Here is a 20,088-nt window from a genome sequence, read left to right as displayed (position 1 = left end):
GTGCCAATGATAACTCAGCCCTTTTTACAAGTGGATTCGGCTTGTGCACACTTCATTTCCATAAAAAAGGCACCAGACTTTGAAGTTAAGAAGCCTTTTCTTTTACATGTATTTCCACAGCAAATTTTACATATGTAAAAAATACACTAAACTAGTCACAGGCCCAGCCTATACTGTGTATATATATATATATGCATGCAGGCAAATAGAATGGAAAATCTGTGAACCACAAGTGTATTTGCCTCAGTGACAGGATGCATTGTGACTGTTTAGGGTATCTAGGTGAGAGGAATATATTAAACCAGCTAAGCATTTTGTTCTGGAAAAGTGCCACATTTTGGAGGGGTGGGTGGCATGACTAATTGGGTTACCACTGTGCTCTGAAAACCCATCAGGAAGGTAACAGGCTTATGTGTTCACTATGGCAGCTTGTTATGAGGAGAGTAAGGAGGAGAGGGCCATACACGATTTTTGTTACAAAATTAACTCATCACCCAAATCAATGATTTGTCACAAGTCAGAGAGGAAGAGTATTCATCTCTGATTGCATTTATGTAAGATCAGTACCCCACTGTGAGTTTAGAATATTTACAATTTTCAGAATAAATAATGATCTTATTCCTTCAAGTTGCCAATGATTTGTCATTTGTGTAGAGGCCTCTGATAGTTTTCAGGGCTGACGTTCTGTGTGAGTTCATCTCCCATGATTTCAGAGGTGGTGGGAGATTGGGGATAAATGTCCACAGGGGTCTCCAGGGTGGGAGAGGGTGGGGTAGACAGCCTGGAGCGTTTGACCTGCCCTCTGACCCTGAAGCTCCTCCACTCCTTGATCCACTTGTCCCTCGTGGAGGGGTCCAGCCGGTCCAGATGCCTGGCATGCATGAGCGGGGTGGGGGCGATAGAGTTCCTCAGCACGTGAAACGTGTACCTGGGGGAGAGAGTGTGGTGGTGAGAAAGTAGGCCAGTGAAAAATATGCGGCCCTTTGATGTAAATCAGAGCATTCACTCTAAATATCAGCACTTTCCCGACGCATCAGCAACCAGGAGGAAGACTGAGCCGTGGTGCAGGCGTTCCTGAACTTCACAATTAACATTATTTAATTAAAAATCAGCCTAGACTAGTCTATGCACCATTACAACCTAACAATTACAGAGTAGTTAATGATCTGTGCAAGTCCAAAATAATTCAAAATAATACATGAATGATATATAATTATCAGGTGATTGGGTTTAAAGAGGAGTGGAGCAGTGGTTTCCAACCTCTTTGACTTGTGACCCCTAAAAACGCTCATTATGCAGAATCAGTTTCATAATCATATGTATGATTATTGGATTTTCATTATTGATGCATTCATGTTTCCATCACTTGTAATGTTGCAGTTGGTAAAGGTGAGGCTTATTTTAATTACTTTATGTACTGGTAGCTTGTGAATTTCCCCCGAGGATCAATGAAGTCTTATCCTATCTTAACCTACAATAATAATGAACACTGGACTAGAATATCCTGATCAAACAAGTAGAAAAAGACTGCAAACTGCTTAAGTGACTACTCTACCTTTAGTTACATATTGAGTTGAAACAATAAGCTGAGTAATCAATTAGTTCGATCAACAGAAAATTAAAAGTAGTAGAGATAAAAGCAGGAGGAAAATGAGTAAAATGGGAGGGAAGGCCACAATCTGCTGCTTCTTTGCTCTATAAGATATACATTACAGTGAAGTATGTAGATCTGATGGGAAATTTACAATTAAAAGATTTATTAAGAATCTCCCTCCAGTAGAATTACGGATGTAAGAAAGTATTCAAATCAGTGTGAGTACATAACAAAGGGAATATGAAATTACTATCCCCCCTTCTGGGGACACACACAGGGGGGATGACACTGATGGTACCTGGGCAGCAGGGCCACCACAGTAGTGATGATGCAGATAAGGTAGAACATGGGGTCGCCCATCTGGTCCTGGAGGATCCAGTACGGGTTGGAAGGAGGGTTGCAGGTGACGCAGAAGCTGCTGTAGATAAGTGTCACAATGAAGTACAGCGCCACGCTGCCCAGCATGGTAAACCAGTGAACCCCCGTCTGCAAGACAGATGCATAAAACAGAAATTAGGTGTATTGACAAATATTCCAGGGTCACCAATCAACCTAGTCCACATGATGTTGAACGGTGGGAGGAAGCCGGAGCACCCAGAGAGAACAATTCCATTAGTCAAAATTGTCTGGTAATTATCTGTTTTTGTATTGCACCATTTAAAAACACAGTGACTTTAATGGGTACAAATAACTGTTTGGTATATTAGTTTCAAAATCATACTAACTGAAACTGTTTAATGATAAGAGTTTTGGCTGACTGGAGGTGTGCCGCGATTGTATCTAGAAATATATATCAGTTCAGCACTCACCCAGGCTTTGATCTCTATTGACAGATGCAGCAGGATAGTAAATAAAGAAATTGTGTTCAGAGGAGTTCCAAAGGTAAAAACATCAATGTCTGAATCCTGGTAAGCCTGGGGGGGGGGAAATGCAGAAAGCTGTAAACCAGTAATACAACTGGTAACTCAGAGGATCATGACAGATTCAACTTTGCACAATGTATAATCAAAGACTCTTACCAAGTATGGAATAAAGAAGCACACCAGACTCTGATAGAAGGCATCGAGTATGGAGACCCAGAACGTTACAAAGTTGTATTCCTATACAAACACACAAGTTTAAATACATAAAAATGCATAAACTCATCAAAGTATTCTGTGCATTTTACTCAAGTCCTAATTCTATAAACATGGAGGAGAGGGCCTTAAGATTTTTGTCTCTCAGAATGAAGAGTTGCATTGTGGTTTGGGAGTGTCACTGACCCCTGCACCCTGTCCGGTCCTGTACAGTTCGGGAACACCCAGCAGCATCTCTGCAGAAACGTCTTTGTCCATTATCCCAAACATGATGGGCGGTACAGAAGTGAAGAAGAGGTTGAAGAAAATCAGTAGCCAGTAGTCGATCATGGCAGCGCCAGAGAAGCCGCAGAAGAACTGATACCAGAAGAGCAGGTTCACGTAAGCCTGGGGAACATATTAAACTCCAGATGATTAGATGAGAAATCCAGACAATGTGTTGATGTAGACAGCAGATGCAGACACAAGACTCACCACATTCTTATAGACGAAGTAAATGATCATGTTGGCCAACCGACTGTAGCACCAATGTCCATGAACCAGGAGAAGTTTTTTCAGGTGTTTGAAGCGAGATATAGCAAAATCACTCGACATGACCGCCTGCAGATGACAAAGAAGTTGGGACAGTGAGAGCAGCCGAAGAACCAACAACATTTTCTAAGCTAAAGACCTAAGTTCAGACCTGCATGCCCTCCTGACCGGATATCCCAATGCCGATATCAGCTGCTTGGATCATGTTGACATCATTTGCACCGTCACCTGAAGCAACAGAGTGATTATCACCTGAACAACAGTTACACTTAATGCAAAAATGTATTTAAACCTACAGACTTTATGTGTGTCAATAAATTTAATTATTTAAAAATGCATTTATTTGGGAATTATATTTATATATTAGAGTTTTATGCAAACAACCTGTATTATTTTATAGTTTTTGCCTACATTATCAAACATATTCCACATAAACGGACATAAATGAACTCTAATGTCATCATGAGATAACAGCATACATGTCTGCCAGAAAGTCTTATAGAACCTTGTGAAAGAACGAAGTGTCTCGGCAGGACCATCCATCCATTAATTATACTGGACTCGCTTATCATTTAGAGGGCCGCAAGGGGGATACAGCCAATCCCAGCTGACATTTGACATTCTTTGGATTGTGGTAGGAAAGCGGAAAAACCCACGCAGACATGGAGAGAACATGCACATAGAAAGTCCATACTATCCATTGCACCATGAAACCACTTTTTCATGCATTCCCTCACAAAAACAAGCCTTTCCAGCATAATACTTTTTGCCTTCCACGTCTTTCTGTCTTTTTTATGGGCTCTATGCAGATGTTCCAGTGAGCCAGCATGCACGATACCAGGACCCTGAATATGAAGCAACTAAATCTGATTCAGCTATTATTAATTTGATTATTTACACATCTAAGTGTTTCCTACTGTGACATGTCAACCTGTCTACTGTGAAAGAAAGCTTACTGTATCCAAGAATTACAATCTCTTCAAATCCCAGCAGTACCTACGAGCAGTGCACAATGGTATTCAGTTTATAGATTTTTGTTGAAGATCTGTAAACTTACATGATGAAAAATGGATGAAAAAGGTAAGTGGAAACACACACTCACGATGGCCTCTCAGGGACACTCCGGGATTGGACAATCTTGAAACATTTTTGTGGCAAGAAAGCTAAAACTAAGTCTTGCATTAACACCTCACCTCATCTCACTTCAGTTTTACAACAGTTTTTTTTTAATTTACTGCATTTATGCAACTGCTTTCAACATTAAGGCATTTGGAATTACATGAATGATTCCACAAAAATTTCTTACCCACAGCAAGTGTAATGACTTTGAGTTTCTCCCTGACCACCTTCACCACTGCACTCTTCTGTAAGGGTGTGACTCTACAGCAGAGCACAGAGCGGCAGCGCTTTGCCAGATCAACAAAGCGGTCCTGCAGATCCGACGATAGGGCCATGGTCAGGGTGCGCCCATCGATCACCAGGGAGATATCTTGGGTTGTATCCACGTTACGAGGGTCTGCGCTGTACCTCCTCATCTCTTCCAGTGTACAGTTGATGATGGAGGTGCACGTGATCTGGAAAACAGCATCTGCTTATTTTGCTGATCATAATTGTTGTTATTATTTTTATGAAGCTTTCCAAACTGGAGATGAAACAATTAGTTGGAGAAAATGAATCACCAACTATTTTGATAATCAATAATTTTTCAATTTGTACTTCCAGCTTCTCAAATGTGAAGATTTCCTGCTTTTCTTGGTCTTATGTGTTGGCTGGTCAGACAAAATAAACAACGTGAGGATTTCATTGTTTATTTCTGACATTTTATAGACCAAATGATATATATAATATAAATATAATAATGATTAATCTATTATTCAAATTATCATCAAATGAATACATAATGAAAATAATTGTTTGTTGTAACCCTATCACAAAGTTTGCTTTAATTAACTGACAAGATAGTCTGCGGTAACCTAAAGAAAATACAAAATGAAGACAATATGTATAAGTTGTAACTTGGACATCTCTAATAATCAACAAAAAAGCAAACTGCATAACATAACAAGGTACAAGATTAAAGACTATTCCTCTATTACAGGAGAGTACAGATTATGGTATGTGCTGGTAAAAGAAACAAAACATTACTCTGCTGTTGAGTCACATTCATGATGTCTGACTATAAGCAATTACGAGGCTCTGGTCCCATCAGACTCTTCATTGTTGTGTGTAAATAACTCCAACCTCTTAGCCAAAAGGAAAACCGGCCTGATGAAAAATAAAACAATTGGGTCACATCCTGTTTTTGTATCATCTATCTAATTCTAGCTAAATTTCATTAGGTGTAGTAGGCTGATGACTGTGGGAATGCATCCCTCAGGTGGTCATTGAGTTACGGTGGTAAAAATAGTTCATTACCAGCATGGGCACGGGGGTATTTCCTCTGAGGTTGAAAATTAGAAGGGTAATTAGATATGAAAGCAGTAGATATTGTATTGGGGGTATCTCATTCCATTCATCATCAATGACTAGTCCCGTCTGAGAGGAGCGCGGCAGTCCCTTTGTTCCAGAAGGCTCCCAACGAATCCGTTAAAGCCGACAGGTAATTTTGGTCTATTTGAGGCCGGGGATGGTTAAACATGGTCAGGTTGTTATGAAGGGCTCATTCCTTTGCTACCAGATCTTTAATGACCCCAGAGAAGCAGGGTCCACACCTGACACCTTATCCTTCTCAGATAAAAATGTGAGGGTTTGACCTTTAGTTATAATATAAAAGTGGTCAAAAAGGTTTGGCCATTTAAATTGGAGGAAGACAAGCTCACGAGTGAGACTGCTTGGAAAACACATGACTTGCCCTGAGTGACCATCAAAAAAAGTAAATTCTGCCCACAGAAACAAGCTGTATGTGATATCTGAAATACAAATCACGTCTTCCCTTAATCTGTTTAAAAAGACCAATGTTCAATGGGGGTTTGTAGTGTGTGCTAGCTTCTAATGCTCCAGGTATTTACAGTTTTTACTTTTTGAATCATTAATTTAAAAAACTCACCATACATACAATCACCACACTTAACACATTTTATATCTCTTTATGCAGATGATATTTTACTTTATTTTAACTACCTGAAAGGTCTGGTAAGATCTTTGGATGTAAGATGAACTGCTCGGCACAACAACTCCTAAATGAAATCTGATGTTTCAGAGAGAACTCACAATATTCTAAAAAATAGATACTAGATATCATCTTCTTCCAAGTTATTTTTGTTTGCAGTAGAAATATTGTCACATAGATTGTGATCATAGCCAGTTCATTTTATAAGTGACGTCACAGACTCAAGGCTCTGCAATGATCTGCCCAAGCAAATTAGGCTGTCTGAGTCAGTCCTTTAAGTCTCTTCTAAAAACCCACTTTTGTTGGAAAGTATATCCGGATTTTATCTGAGCCGCCTGCTTTTTTAATTGTTTTTATTTTCATCTTATTTCTTCTGTTTATCCTGCTTTTTTAAAATGTTTCATTTTATTTTGCGCTTTTATTTTATCATTCACTGTGGTATTTTATTTCATCTTTCTCTCTGTGTCTCTGTATATACATATATATTAAAGTTTACTATTATTACTACAAGTGTGTGCACAGTGAACAGCAATAGGTTACATGCATTGTACTCATGGCTGCACTTTAGACATTGTGATAGCCATTTCATTTGAACCATTACCAATGCACAGTTTTTTGATTATGCACATGGAATAAATGCACTTCTTTTTGCATTAGGGATACACCGTAAAACTGAAATTAAAAGCCTTGTCCCAAGAGACCAGACATCTGTCCCTTTTACTGGCCTGGTGTGGCTACGGCTGGTCTGGTTTTTTAAAGAAGTTCTTTGGATGTATAAAACCTCTTGAAGCTCACCAGGTTGCCTGCTAGAGCTAGTTCTAAGCTGCTTAGATAACACATACAAATATAAATGTTTAAGCTTTTATCAGTATGGACATGCTACACATCGTAAGATCAGTTAGTTTCTCCGCAATTCAATCGTTCAGTTAATTTTACTGAAACAATCTAGATTTACCTGTATGGTAAACAAGAGAAATGAAAAAAGCCAAATTGTTATACCAGTAATATTCATACTGGTTGAAATAAACAATTTGATTGTAGCCTATTTCTTGCTGAGCAGGCGTTTTGTGCCAAAGGAATTAAAGGCCTATCCCAAATATAGGCAGGGTGAGTTCAGTTATTGAAGCAAATAAAAGCCTGGGCTATTAATTAAAGCTGCACGGCATTGGCATTTATATGTATTGTTATTGTCTGGTGCTTAAGACTTTCACCTTTGCACGTGACAGACATTTTTGTCATTGCCTTGTGATTACTTGTACAATGCTTGTATCTATTTTATTGAATATTCTTTGACCAAATTCAATTTAAAACTTCTTTTATATTGAATGTGCTATGTGCCATCAGCTTTAAAAAACAACAACAGAGAATGTCCTTATAAACCCATGTATTGGTCAAGCAAGTGAAAAATCCTGGCACCTGACATCCTGAAGACTAAATTCTGTGGCTGACCATTGCTTGGAGTGGTAACTTCCTGGATTCTCTGCTTGTTGCCTGACAACTGCTGGTAGGCAGATTTTGTTACTTTTGGACAAAGCCAGTTTGATTTACCAAAAACATAATTGTGGTCTAAGACATCAATCAAACATGTACCACCATTTATCGTTTCTTATAAGCAGCAAAGCAGCTCTGAGTCAAAGTCAAAACAGGCCTCCTCACCTTGTTGTTGCAGCTCATGCTAATCACCAGGTCTTCCTCTTCCAGTAGCCTGCAGGCATAGCCGATGTTGACAGCTGTCTCTGGCTTGTCACCAGTCAGCACCCACACCTGGATCCCTGCCTCCCGCAGTGCCATGATGGTGTCTGGGACACTCTCCTGCAGACGGTCCTCAATGCCTGTTGCCCCTGCAAGAGGACATATATCCAAAGCAAGGTATGATTCAGTCACTGAGCTTATCACACAGCTATACTCTGTGTTTTTCAAGTGGTTATTATGAATGATGTGTCTTGGACAGATGCATGTTACCTAGCAGGGAGAGGTTTTTCTCAAGCTGCACAGCAGTGTCCATAACAAGCTCCTCTCTGTTGTCTATAGCAGCCAGAGCTCTCTGTCTGTTCACTGACCAGCTTTCATACATCTTGTTACTCACAACCTGCAGCACACGCAGGAAAATGATGAAACAGTGCTCCTCTAGAATAAGATAGTGGTGCTGATAAATATCAATACATATGATTATGCACCTTTTTTGTAAAGCAAAGTGTACGCAGCCCCTCTTTGGCATAGCAGTCGAGATGATGCTGAGTATCGGCTGCAATATTCTTCTGATTCCTGCTGAAATGTTCTGAAAATAATGACGCAGATATATTTATGTAGTTTCATTTTGAATTATGAATAGTCTCAGTATTGACTAATACAAGTAAATATAAATGAATAACCTGCACATACCCTTGTATGGTGTACCAAGTAGCTCCATGATGGCGTAGTCTGCACCTTTAGTGTACAGGACATACTCTTTGGTGATTGGGTGTCGCACCAAAACAGACATTCTCTTCCTATTGGAGTCAAAGGTCAAGGTGTCAAGCACCTCAAACACCAGGTCCTCCCCAGACGGGAGCCTCACAGTCACGCTGTCATGCGTACGGGCCAGCAGATTGAAGCCATATGCTTTGGCTGCGTACACCAGGGCTGCCTCATCTGGACTCTCCGCCTCATATCTGAGATTATCTAAGGACAGTGCAGGCTTGTTACACTCGGATGGAGTGTGGAGCGAATGTGTTTGGAGCCGACTAATGTCTCCAGACACCTCCATTTTTATACGGGGGTTGAAATGATCCTCCTCTATGACTGAGTCCTCTGACATGGTACGATTTCTCCTGGGCTTGCGCTTGAAAAAATGGCGAAGAGAGCCAGGCTTTTTCACCAAGTTGGACAAAGTATCTAGTGGGCGATTTGTCTGAGAGGAGTGTGAAACCCCACTCACCTAAAAACCAAGCAAAGAAAAACAAAACATGTTTGTCATGTAGCGCTTGTATGTTGACATTTTGCACACCCAAAAAAAGTCCTTGCCGTCCATTTCTACTCTGTTTCTTTTTGTGCTTTTACCTTTAATTATAAACTCAAGGGAAAACCCACATATTTCTCCCATCTGCCAGACCTCTGAACAGCACAGTCAAGAGCAGGGAGTGCTAAAATTAATAAAGGCAACCCTGATTGCCCCTGCAAATCTCCCTTTACTGTGTGGCTAATTTTGTGAGAACTCACAATCTTTACAACTGGGGCTTTAAAGATGAAAGAAAATTAGTAGGCAACTGACCACTGATGAAAGAACAGAAACTTAAAGCTAAACAATTTAAGAAAAGTTCCAAATTAAACTAAATCTTTGAGGTTAGTAAGAATAATTTAAACCTGATTGTTGTGTGTTACTGATTAAATTATGGAGATTTCACTGCAGTACTGCAGCCAAATAACTGAACACCGGATTAACAGACCTATTGAAATGATAAAGTAATGCATAAGACAATTAATAAATCATCCACAATGTTTTCTAAAGGAAACGTTTGCCATCTATTTTATAAGTTTGCATACAGGGAGTTTCAAGAGGACAAATCCTTCGTCCATCTTTCCTCTCCTGACTGTGCCCTCCATCTCTACTTCCACAGTCACAGTAAACGGAGTGCTCACCCTCTGTCTCTGAGCTGTTGCCATGGAAACCACCACCGTGTTGCAAATGGCGAGAGCCAGAAAAAAGTCCAGGTAAGGATCTATCTCCCGGCTGCTGCTGCACTCTGCCCTGCTAATCTGCTGAAGCAGCTTCCTGTCTGGAATCACCTCAGTTTCCTGTTGGAATAAAAGTTAATCAGTTTTTTTTAATTAAAAGCTCTCTGTAAGTTTCTTTCTTACACTCAGCTTTCACTCATTTGGCATGACAAGATTTGAAAAAGTTTTTATCTTATGACCTTTTCATCCAGTTTGCCCATGTACACGGAAAGACTACAGGAAGGACAGAAGGACAGAAGGAAGGAAGGGAGCAAGTTTCCATTCACACAAACATTCTGCCACATTAGAGACACAGCATGAGGAATACCAAAGGTGGGCTCTGTGCTGCCCTGCTGGAAAAAACACAAGACTTTTTTTTCTGTCTCAGCCTGTATCTCCAGGACTCTGCCCTTTGCCCATAAATAGACACAGAGCTACTGTACTGTATATTAAGATGACGATGACTAATCTATAGTGCACGTTTACAGTTTACGTGACATCCGTGGTCTGTGCCAAATGGTGCCCAGCATGACCATATGCCCCGTCACAGACACAGCGGCAACTTTGAGCCAAAATGGATGTGCTCATCACTGACACCTAGCTGCTCGGCCATCTGCAGCGGGGACTGGGACCATGAGGCCTTTTGACATAAGGATGCGCGAGATATGGGAAAAGAAATGTCAGTTTGAGGTCTATTGAGTGTGTATGTATGTGCATGTGTACATGGAACATATTTAAGAAAGAAACGTTCTTATTTGAATCTGGTCAAGATTAAAAGTTCAAATTTCTAGATCTTAAGAACATGTATTACTCAAATTGCAAATGCAAATTACCCAATTAGTCAACAAATATAAAGAAAAGAAGCAGAAATAATGCTCTGGCTTGAAGCTACTACAATTAAATCAGTACAAAAATAAAATAAAATTTTATCTCCTCGCACAACAATCAAACTGATTCAACCAAATTATTTTTATCATAATAATCTTGTCAGCCCTGTGGTAGATTGGTGACCTGTGCAGGATGGATCCTGCTCCTCACCCAAGACATGCTGGGATGGACTCCAGTCCACTAAGAAAATCATAATTAATTTCCCTTTACATTGTACACACAAGGTAAGACAACGTCTCAGTATCCCATATCCCTGCATTGGGTTTGATTGTAGTCGGCCAGTTCACACTATAGAAATGCAGTGTCATGTTTGATCTGTTATTTCTTTGTGCTACTCACACATGCAAGGACACATGTTAATCAAGAAGATTGAGTTTAATTTATTGGGTGCCTCCAGGTGGTCTTGAGTGAACTACCTGACTTCTGCATGAGCAGCAGGTGAAATGCTGACGACCATTTTCCCCATGGTGGCTTCCTGTTACCCTGCATTCACTGCATTATAGTATCAAGACAGGCAAACCCCATAACCCCACGCCACTCTCAATTAAACATCTGCCTTTTCTTCCCGATTGGGCGATCATCTTACCAGTGGACTGCTGAAGGCCACATCGCTCTGGGCATTTCCTGAGTCCTTCTTCTTGTGTTGGCTGCCATGGCCATGTTGTGTGTCCTGAGGACTGGTGTCCTCAGAATCCAGGGACCATCCAGTCTTAGCAGGTTGTGGCCGCTGACTGAAGATGACCTCCTCCCCTGATTCTGGTTCTTCAAGAACAGCTAGGCGGATGGCTGCAAATCCCCAAAATACATTGATACAGTATTTACTGTATATTATATACAACTCATGTTAAAACGTGGAGCCTTTGACCCCAGTTGGAGTTTTAAAGGACTTTAAAGACCTGGATCAGACAGTCTAGACTATGGTACTCAATTAGAAAATATAGTGAATCAGATTGAAGCTAGACAGCATTTAGTGTTAGCAAAAAATGGATGTGTCTCTGATCAGGACACAGCACAATATACAGGTCAAATGGGGGGGAGTATCTACTTTGTGCCTTTTCTTCACTCATGGCATTAATGGCTGTGTGATGTGTTAATTTGAGGGGACAGCAAATTTACACTGTTATACAAGTTGTACACTTTACATTGTAGTAAGGTGTCATTTCTTCAGTGATGTCACATGAAAATATATAATCAAATATTTACAAAAATCTGAGGGGTGTACTCACTTTTTTGAGATACTGTGTAAATGCTGCAAAACATTAATCCATTCTGTAAAAGTGGACCAGTGGGTGGGAGGGCGCTAGGTTTCCTTTATTTTGTAAAACTGGACAGGCTTCCACTTCAGAAGCTATGTAATTATGATGTCATGTCTCAATAAAACAGAGTTGTATAAAAAAATAAAGCTTTACATCCTAGTTCTACGATTAACATCCTAACATTAACATCTTACAGTAGCACAGTAATGTCAGCTTGTTAAAACTAAGATGTTTCCAGCTAGCATGCTAAGTGTTAGTGTGCTAAAAGTGGTGCCAGTGTTATCTTTACATTTCCCAGGTCTCCTGTGTTGCACAAGTGTAATGTTTTATATTTTTTGGCAATTTTGTACTTTTATTTGAAAGAACAGTGGATGAGGAACTGGGGAGAGTGATAGGGGGCAACCAACAACAAAGGGCCACCGGATTTGAGCCTGGGCTGCTGCAGTAAAGACCTTGTACATGTACCATTTGAGCTAAACACACCCCAACAGGCAGAAATTTTGGACCTGTAGGTTCATCCAGACCTCTTTCTTTGTTAGGCTTATGACCAAAGTAAAGATTCATTCTCTGTTGACTTCTGGGCTACTGGGACCATAAATGTCAAATGTCATGTGCAGACCATTGACGTTAAACCAGCAAATGGACTCACGTCATTACCCCTAGAGAAAATTGGTAATAAAGCTGGTTGAAAATGGATTACTGCATTTTAATGGTGTGTATACATAAATACATAGGGGCCTGCTATGAAAAGTAGTGAAAAGTGCCGCAACAGCTCATATCAAAATGTCTCAATATGAAGGATTACCATTCTCTTTGTGTGGGTACTCGGTGCCCATGATGGAGCATCTGCGAAACACCATCTTGTTCTCAGTGAGGGTGCCAGTCTTGTCGGAGAAGACGTATTCAATCTGTCCCAGGTCCTCTGTGATGTTCAGGGTCTTGCACTGTATGCGGCTGTTTGTCTCTTCATCATATAAGTCGATGTCATTAGTGATGAAGAAGACCTGACCAATCTTCACCAACTCAACGGACACATAGAGGGAGATAGGAATCAGGATCTGCAGAGGAGAGGAGAGGAGAGGACAGGAGAGGAGAGGAGAGGAGAGGGAATGAAAATACAGAGAACAGAAAGGATAGATTGAGAAAGTAGTGATCAGTTGAGATGGCAGGTAATAAGAGGAGTGATGGGAAAATGAAAAGGTAGAGAAGGGAGAAAGAGAAGACGTTTGATGATTTTAAGAAATTACTAAAAACACACTAAATACTCTCCATACGCCCAGTTTCCTCCACCTGCAGCAGGATGATCATGGTGAAGAACATGTAGAAGCCAGACAGACTGGGACTGTCCAGGTGACCGTCGCTGAAGGGGACCAGGTAAGGGGGCACACCGGGCAGCGCCTGCAGCCATAGGAAGTGACCTGTATGTGTGAGGACAGGGATTAATCACACTGACTGCTGCGCAGGGAGGAAAGTTATTTTTGGCACCACACCTTCCCCTGTCTCCTCCCTCTTCTCCTGGAATGTGTTTGGGTCCGTGGCCAATGTGACAGATTTTTATTGGAAATTAGACATCCCCCCATTAATGTAAAACCCTTAATCATTCATCGGCCAGAGTAGTGATTTTATGGTAAATTTATGTAATTCCTCACTGACCTATTGCTCCGACGAGACACAAGGTGAAGAGGAGAATGACGCAGAAGAGGAGGTCTACATTCAGCTTCTGCTCCAGTTTGCTGCGCTTGTATCTCGACCCGTTATTGTTGAGCATGGACTTGGTTTCATGGCCTTAGAGGTGGGATCAGAAGGTGTTAATACAGTTACCAACAGGGGAAATTTATTATTATATCTAAAAACAGCTACCACTGTAGGCACTGAGGTCATGTCCTATAATTTGTCTGGAAAAGTTTGGGGGGGCTATTATGACATTAAGAGGAGTTTACATTTTGTTTGTCTGTATATGTTTGGCATGTCTCTGGTCACTTTGGACTGAAATATCTCAATCTTTTTGCCATGATATTTAGTATAGATATTCATGGTCCCCAGAGGATGACTTTGGTGAGCTCTTAACTTTTCACATAGCGCCATTAGTCACAACTGTAAGTTGTCCAGTACTTGAGTTATGACCAAATAGCAAATGTTAGCATGCTTACTTGCTAAACTATGATTGTGAACATGGTAAACATAATACTTGCTAAAGTAATTGCATTAAAATTTAAAGAATTTAGTCCTTACCACAATTACATTTCTGGCAGCTGTGTACAATATAAGGAGAAAAATGTACACAGTATAACTGAACAATAACTTGACTGAATATGCAAAAAGAAATTATAATATATCACAGTTATTACAGAGTTTGGTTGGCAGTGAGTAAAAAAATGTCTTAGGTGGGTGGGGTAGTGCTGGAGAAATGTGGACTCATGACCTCAGTATTGGCCATGGCCCTGGACATCAGAAACAGCTCAAGGTCACAGCAGTAAAGCAGCTGAGAAGATGGAGAATATACCTGCATACACCACAAAGCCAACAGCGTAGTCCGTGTTTCTCATTGTGTAGCCTCGCAGCAGCAGACTCCCAATTCCAGCACCCACCTTTTCCTTATTGGGTTTCTCTCTGTGGCAAGAGAAAGTGAGAAACCTCCTTTGTACTGTCAGATCTTGTTAGATATTCATTACTGCTTATGTATTCCCCATTAGCAATTCTCTTGCTTTACAGCCTTAACTGGACAGCTGTAAGAGCTGTGGTGCCCAAGGAAATCGATTATAGTCTATTACAGCCCCAGTAATGCTTCTGGTGGCATCAGAAAGTGCAGCGAGTGGGTCTGGAATTAGTTTTGCCCGGCTGCTCTGAAAGGCTCAGAGAAACAGTTTGGGGAATCCATGTGATCTGTGCATTTGATACTTACACATAACACTTGAAATGGTTCAGATTGTTGTTTGGCTTTTCACACACCACGGCGCTGTCAAGGCTTTCAGGTTGAAATTCAGGGTCCTGGTAATTGAGAAGAGGTATGAACTCACTACATTACAAATGGAAACTTTTTCAATGTAACTTAACCTGTACTTAGAGACAGACAGAATGATTATTACAGGCAGGAAACAGATATGTAATCCAACAGGTTTTTTTTGTTGTTGTTACTGACGTCTTTAATAAATATAATTATAGTTACAGCAGACAACCAGTAAGTAATGTCATGAGATGTCACAGTTGTCATGTTGGCAGAGAGGTAAAGACTGTGAAGAAAGTAGAAACACAGGAGAAGCCAAAAATTACTGTAATTATTCCTCACCGAGATGCAGAGGCCAGACATCGCCTTCCTCTGCTTCAGGTTGGTCTCTCCATCCAGGTTGGCCGTCTCTATGAAACACACACCGTTGGGGTCTGATGTGTGCAGGAGCAGGAGGTCTGCAGGGACGATCTCGTTGCAAACCACCTTCACAAAATCTCCCACTCTCACATCCTTCCAACGCCTCTCCATAAACTGTTTATCTTTCCTGAAATGGCATGTCATTTCAGGAAACAGTCATTATAACAGTCATTACAGATTATTTTACAAAGAGACACAAGTCCCTGGGTGGCGTTTATATTGATTTTTGTCACATTTTTTAACTGCAGTATTGGCAAAGTGGGAGTATTTTGTCAACGTTTATGCAATCAAATGAAATATTGACTCACTCCTTATGGATAAAAATCACAGCAGGTGCTTAAGTTAGGGACTAAACAATACAACCAAATGAAAAATCAATGCTGCTGTTTTTGGAGAGTGGCCCAGATGTGTTTTGTGTGATTTAGTATAAGGAAACCTTTAGAGGAGGCGTTCAGAGGAAGACACACTGTCGGCTACTACGCATTATGAGCTGAGGCTCTTCCCAGGGTTTGAGAGCCACATGCTTTATGGTTTAAATCTACACGTCAAGCCTGCTAACCGCCGGTGACAGAGAGCTGCAGGTATGCTGCCCTGCATGTAGAACCTGATCGGGTGGCTGCCATGTATCACCACACCCCCACACCCTCAACCCAGTTGGTCAAGGCAGTTGGCCGCCCACCCTGAGTCTAGATTCTCGAGGTTTCTGCCTGCTAAGAGGGAGGGAGTTTTTCCTTGGAAGTGTTTGCTCATGGTGGGAAGTGTACGGTCAAGACCTGCTCAATATTAAAAGTACAATGAGATAACTTCTATGATGAAGTGGTGCTGTATAAATCAAATTGAATTGAAAAAATAAATGTTTTACTGAATAGTAATACTTACCATGTTGCGCAGATATTCTGTCCTATGTTACAAAAACTATATGTACACTTTTGTACATCAGGCAGTCTGACTAACCCAGCTATGGGGGTTCCATTTCTCAAAAGTGTGTTGTCACACATTGCATGGTGCTCATTTCATCTCAGACATGATCAGAAGGCTTTAAAATGTATGTCAGTGATCTACACTGTCAAAAGTAATAGTTCGACATTTTGGAAAATATGCTTATTTGCATTCTTGCCTAGCGTGAGATGAGAACGCTCTCTTGTCTGTATGCTAAATATGAAACTAAAGCCAAGAACTGCGGTTAGCTTAGCTTAGCACTACTTTTAAACATTGGATTTTGTATGGATTAAACAATAATCTTAATTATTGAGCTTTAACTTTGGGTTACAATGACAAAACCAGGCTAAATGTCTCCCCCTGTTTCCAGTCTTTGTTCTAAGCTAAGCTAACTGCTGGCTGTAGCATATTTAACAGACAGATATGAGAGTGTGATTATACTTGTTAACTTTTTGCCAAAAAAAATCAAAAAAGTCTCAAAAAACTTTTTTCACATGCATTGCCGAACAATGTTTTTGTCTGTCTAATCATCCAACATACTGATTTGAAGGCAAAGTTTGACATTTATGATAAAGCTGATGTTAAAGCGATTAATGGAATATGTTGTTGTTCTTGTGAATTTGGCTACCTGATGTGTCTTTGTGATAAAGCCTCAGGATTGTGCGACGGAACAATCTTCAGAGATAAAGTGACACTTTCTAGTTTGATGCGACGTATGTCACATTCATAATTAGATAAAATGACTTCTCGCCACTCTTAAACAACATACTGGAACACCCAGTGAGGCCAGTGAGGCGTGGTGACTGGTTTTAATGCACTGCAGTCAGCCATAAATAGAACTAAATATGTTTAATAATACAGTAACATGAGCTGACATTCAATTAACTTTTATTTATACAGCACAAGTAGAATTTAATTAGAATTAGAATTAGAAGTTATTTCACTCTACTTTTCATATTTATCTTGTACCTTTTACCTTGTATATAGAGCAGGTCTAGCCCATGCTCTTTGTAATATTATTTACAGAGACCCAACAATTCCCACCATGAGCAAGCACTTGGCGACAGTGGCAAGGAAAAACTCCCTTACACAGGCAGAACCCCGATTCAGAATCTAGACTCAGATTGGGCGGCCAACTGCCTTTACCTGTTGGGTTGAGGGGTGGGGAGCAGGACCATGGGGACTGTAGTAGCTGTAGTTCCCAAACTGGGACCTGGTGCCACAGGGAGGGGACTCTAAGAGCCACCAATAACACTGCATTCTGGGAGCGCAGTTTCACATTCGGTACATTTGAACGTGGTTGAATTGACAATAGTTTGAAGGAGAGATGAGATAGATAGGATGACCCTGAAGATAAGGCACGTCATGCTCAAACACAAACACTTCACACCTCTGTGAAAAGAGCACACGGGTGAAGGGTTATGAGAAATAAAGACGTACATCTTTGAAAGGCCTGATGAATTAACATCAAATCCCTCTCACCTGAGTGCATTCCATGCTGACAAGCACATGCACTGCAAGGATGTGTGGAAGATTTAATAGCATTCAAACTTTACCTAGATGAAGAAAAAGAGGGAAACGTGTGGAAGCCTAAAATGTATTCTTGAGCTTCTTCTGAAACATTTGTATGCTTCAAAGAAATCCCAGCCAATCGATGTTGTTCTAATCTTTACAAGCCCAAAATGGAGCTTCAGCATCCACACCCAGAGAGCCATGAGAGACCCACGAGAGGCTGCTCGCCATGACTCAGCTGCTGCTTATTTGATTGTGTGAGGCAGAGACGACCAGTGTATGCTAAAAGGCCCAGAGGGACTAGTGTGTTCTCCAAAGTGTCTGAAATGCTGCGTCTGGAGTCTACACTTAGGCCACCTCGACCCTATTGCCACACACACACGATGCATGTTTTCCCCTGGCTGAGGCGGCACTTCACAACATCCCTGCTGACTCATCTTTGGGAAATTTGAAAGCAAGCAACCGCTGGTTAATGATACACCTTTCCAGAGGTTGAATTTGTGGGGGTTCATCATTGGAGGTGCATTCAGTCTCACATCATATCCACTGAAAATCCATACATCCCCCTCCTCCCACTCTACTCCACAATCACAGCAGTGAAAGGGTTGAAAATTACAGTGTTTATCCTCCTTTGTGAATTATTCATTTTTCACCAGTAATTCAAAAATAGATAACCGCTAACCTTACTGTCTTTGCTGATGCAACACACAGATGAGAATTTCATCAGATGAGAGATATTGTTGTGAGGATCTTCAAAAGATGAATAATCCCTCACATATTTCTATTTCTAAGTCAAAAATTCTCATGGGGTGTTGAAACACAGAGGAGGTAAAACACACACACACACACACACACACACACACACACACAAACACTGTAGCACACAATCTCGCAGAAAGCAACATGCTGGATGATTTTATGATAAAAATCATAAATTCCATTAATGCACTAAGAGTATTTCCAGCGCACTGTATCTACATTCAGGACATGTTTGTCTTTAAGTCAGTTACCTGCTGTAGATGAAGCACGGCATGTTGTTGAGCTTCCTGTCCGACAGGTACCTCCTGAAATCCTCCCATGCGTCCTTCAGAGCCGTCAGAGACATGATGACACAGATGGGGATCAAAGCTACCTCGGGCTGGAAGGCATTCACCACAGGGACAAAGTTAAGAATAGCCAGGCCCACAAAGTAGATGTTGGCCCAGCGGTGAAACTGCTCAAAGAGGTTCATGGGGATGAAGAGGAGGAGGGTGTATTTGGTGGTCTTGATGGCATTGCCAGGGAAGTAGCGGTTGGGTTGTTTCCCCTGTTCCAGGCCCTCATAAGGCAGATTGGACACCAAGTTGCGGAGGTCTCTCTCCCGCGCCCTCTGACCTCTCAGAGCATCCCTCACCAGGGCCAGAGGGCTCCTCCACGTCATGGCTGCTCTGTCTGTTTTTCTTTTCATCTTCTCACCAACGTGTCCTTCCCATCCTCTCAACACTTAGAGCTCCTATGAGTTACAGAGACTCTCCTTAGGCCCATCCTCTCCTTCTATGTGTGTGTTTGTGTCTGTGTGTGTGTGGGTGAGATGCCTAATTCAGATTAAAACAAGTGACACACCTAGTCCTCCTCTGAGTCCGCCCCTTGCAGTGACAGGTGTGTTTCATTCTTTGCACTGGAGCTTTTCAAGTCTCACAGAGTGGCCACAGAAAATGAGCTGCGAGTGCTGCAGTGACTCAGCTGATTTTAATTTTGCTGTCAATGATCTCATTTCAGCAGAATCACTGGACCGGCAGCAAGTTCTTTTTGAAAACGTCCTTTACATTTTTCACAAATTATGAGTCAGGGAGCCAACCTGCATAGTTTAGCGGTCTTTACTGTCATAAATACTGTACACATTGATGTTGTCATTGGAAATGTAACACTAAAAAATACAAATAAACACATTACTACACTATGCACAAGACAAAGCCCTCAAATGAGCTGACAATCTAATATCTGCAGAGCAGAAAATTGGTGCAGTGGGTCATAAGGAGATTTGAACTGACAACACAACACCCAGCAGAGTGCAGTGACTGCTCGGGGCAAACGTATATGAAGAGTTTGCAGAGTGTGAATGAACACAGCAGAGGGAACTTACACAC

General features: G+C 41.1%; 1 protein-coding gene across 1 annotated transcript; it reads right to left on the bottom strand.

The window, feature by feature from the left end:
* Positions 1–78: 78 nt before the first annotated feature.
* On the bottom strand, positions 79–19,506 carry atp10b (ATPase phospholipid transporting 10B). The gene is made up of 21 exons (XM_038699956.1): positions 18,973–19,506; positions 15,434–15,638; positions 15,050–15,135; positions 14,651–14,757; positions 13,801–13,932; positions 13,438–13,565; positions 12,953–13,205; positions 11,478–11,677; positions 9,929–10,084; positions 8,693–9,227; positions 8,488–8,588; positions 8,273–8,399; positions 7,967–8,151; positions 4,508–4,775; positions 3,353–3,429; positions 3,145–3,270; positions 2,857–3,057; positions 2,614–2,694; positions 2,404–2,508; positions 1,893–2,080; positions 79–928 (listed from the first exon to the last, which is right to left on the bottom strand). The coding sequence occupies exons 1-21, from the start codon at positions 19,407–19,409 to the stop codon at positions 643–645; spliced, it is 3,984 nt and encodes a 1,327-aa protein (XP_038555884.1). The 5' UTR covers positions 19,410–19,506; the 3' UTR covers positions 79–642.
* Positions 19,507–20,088: the final 582 nt, after the last annotated feature.

Source organism: Micropterus salmoides, unplaced genomic scaffold (assembly GCF_014851395.1).
Source record: "Micropterus salmoides isolate LMB-PRFRI ecotype aquatic unplaced genomic scaffold, ASM1485139v1 Ms_hic_scaffold_5, whole genome shotgun sequence".
NCBI classification, from domain to species: Eukaryota; Metazoa; Chordata; class Actinopteri; order Centrarchiformes; family Centrarchidae; genus Micropterus; species Micropterus salmoides.
This window is presented reverse-complemented; position numbering and strand designations above follow the sequence as displayed.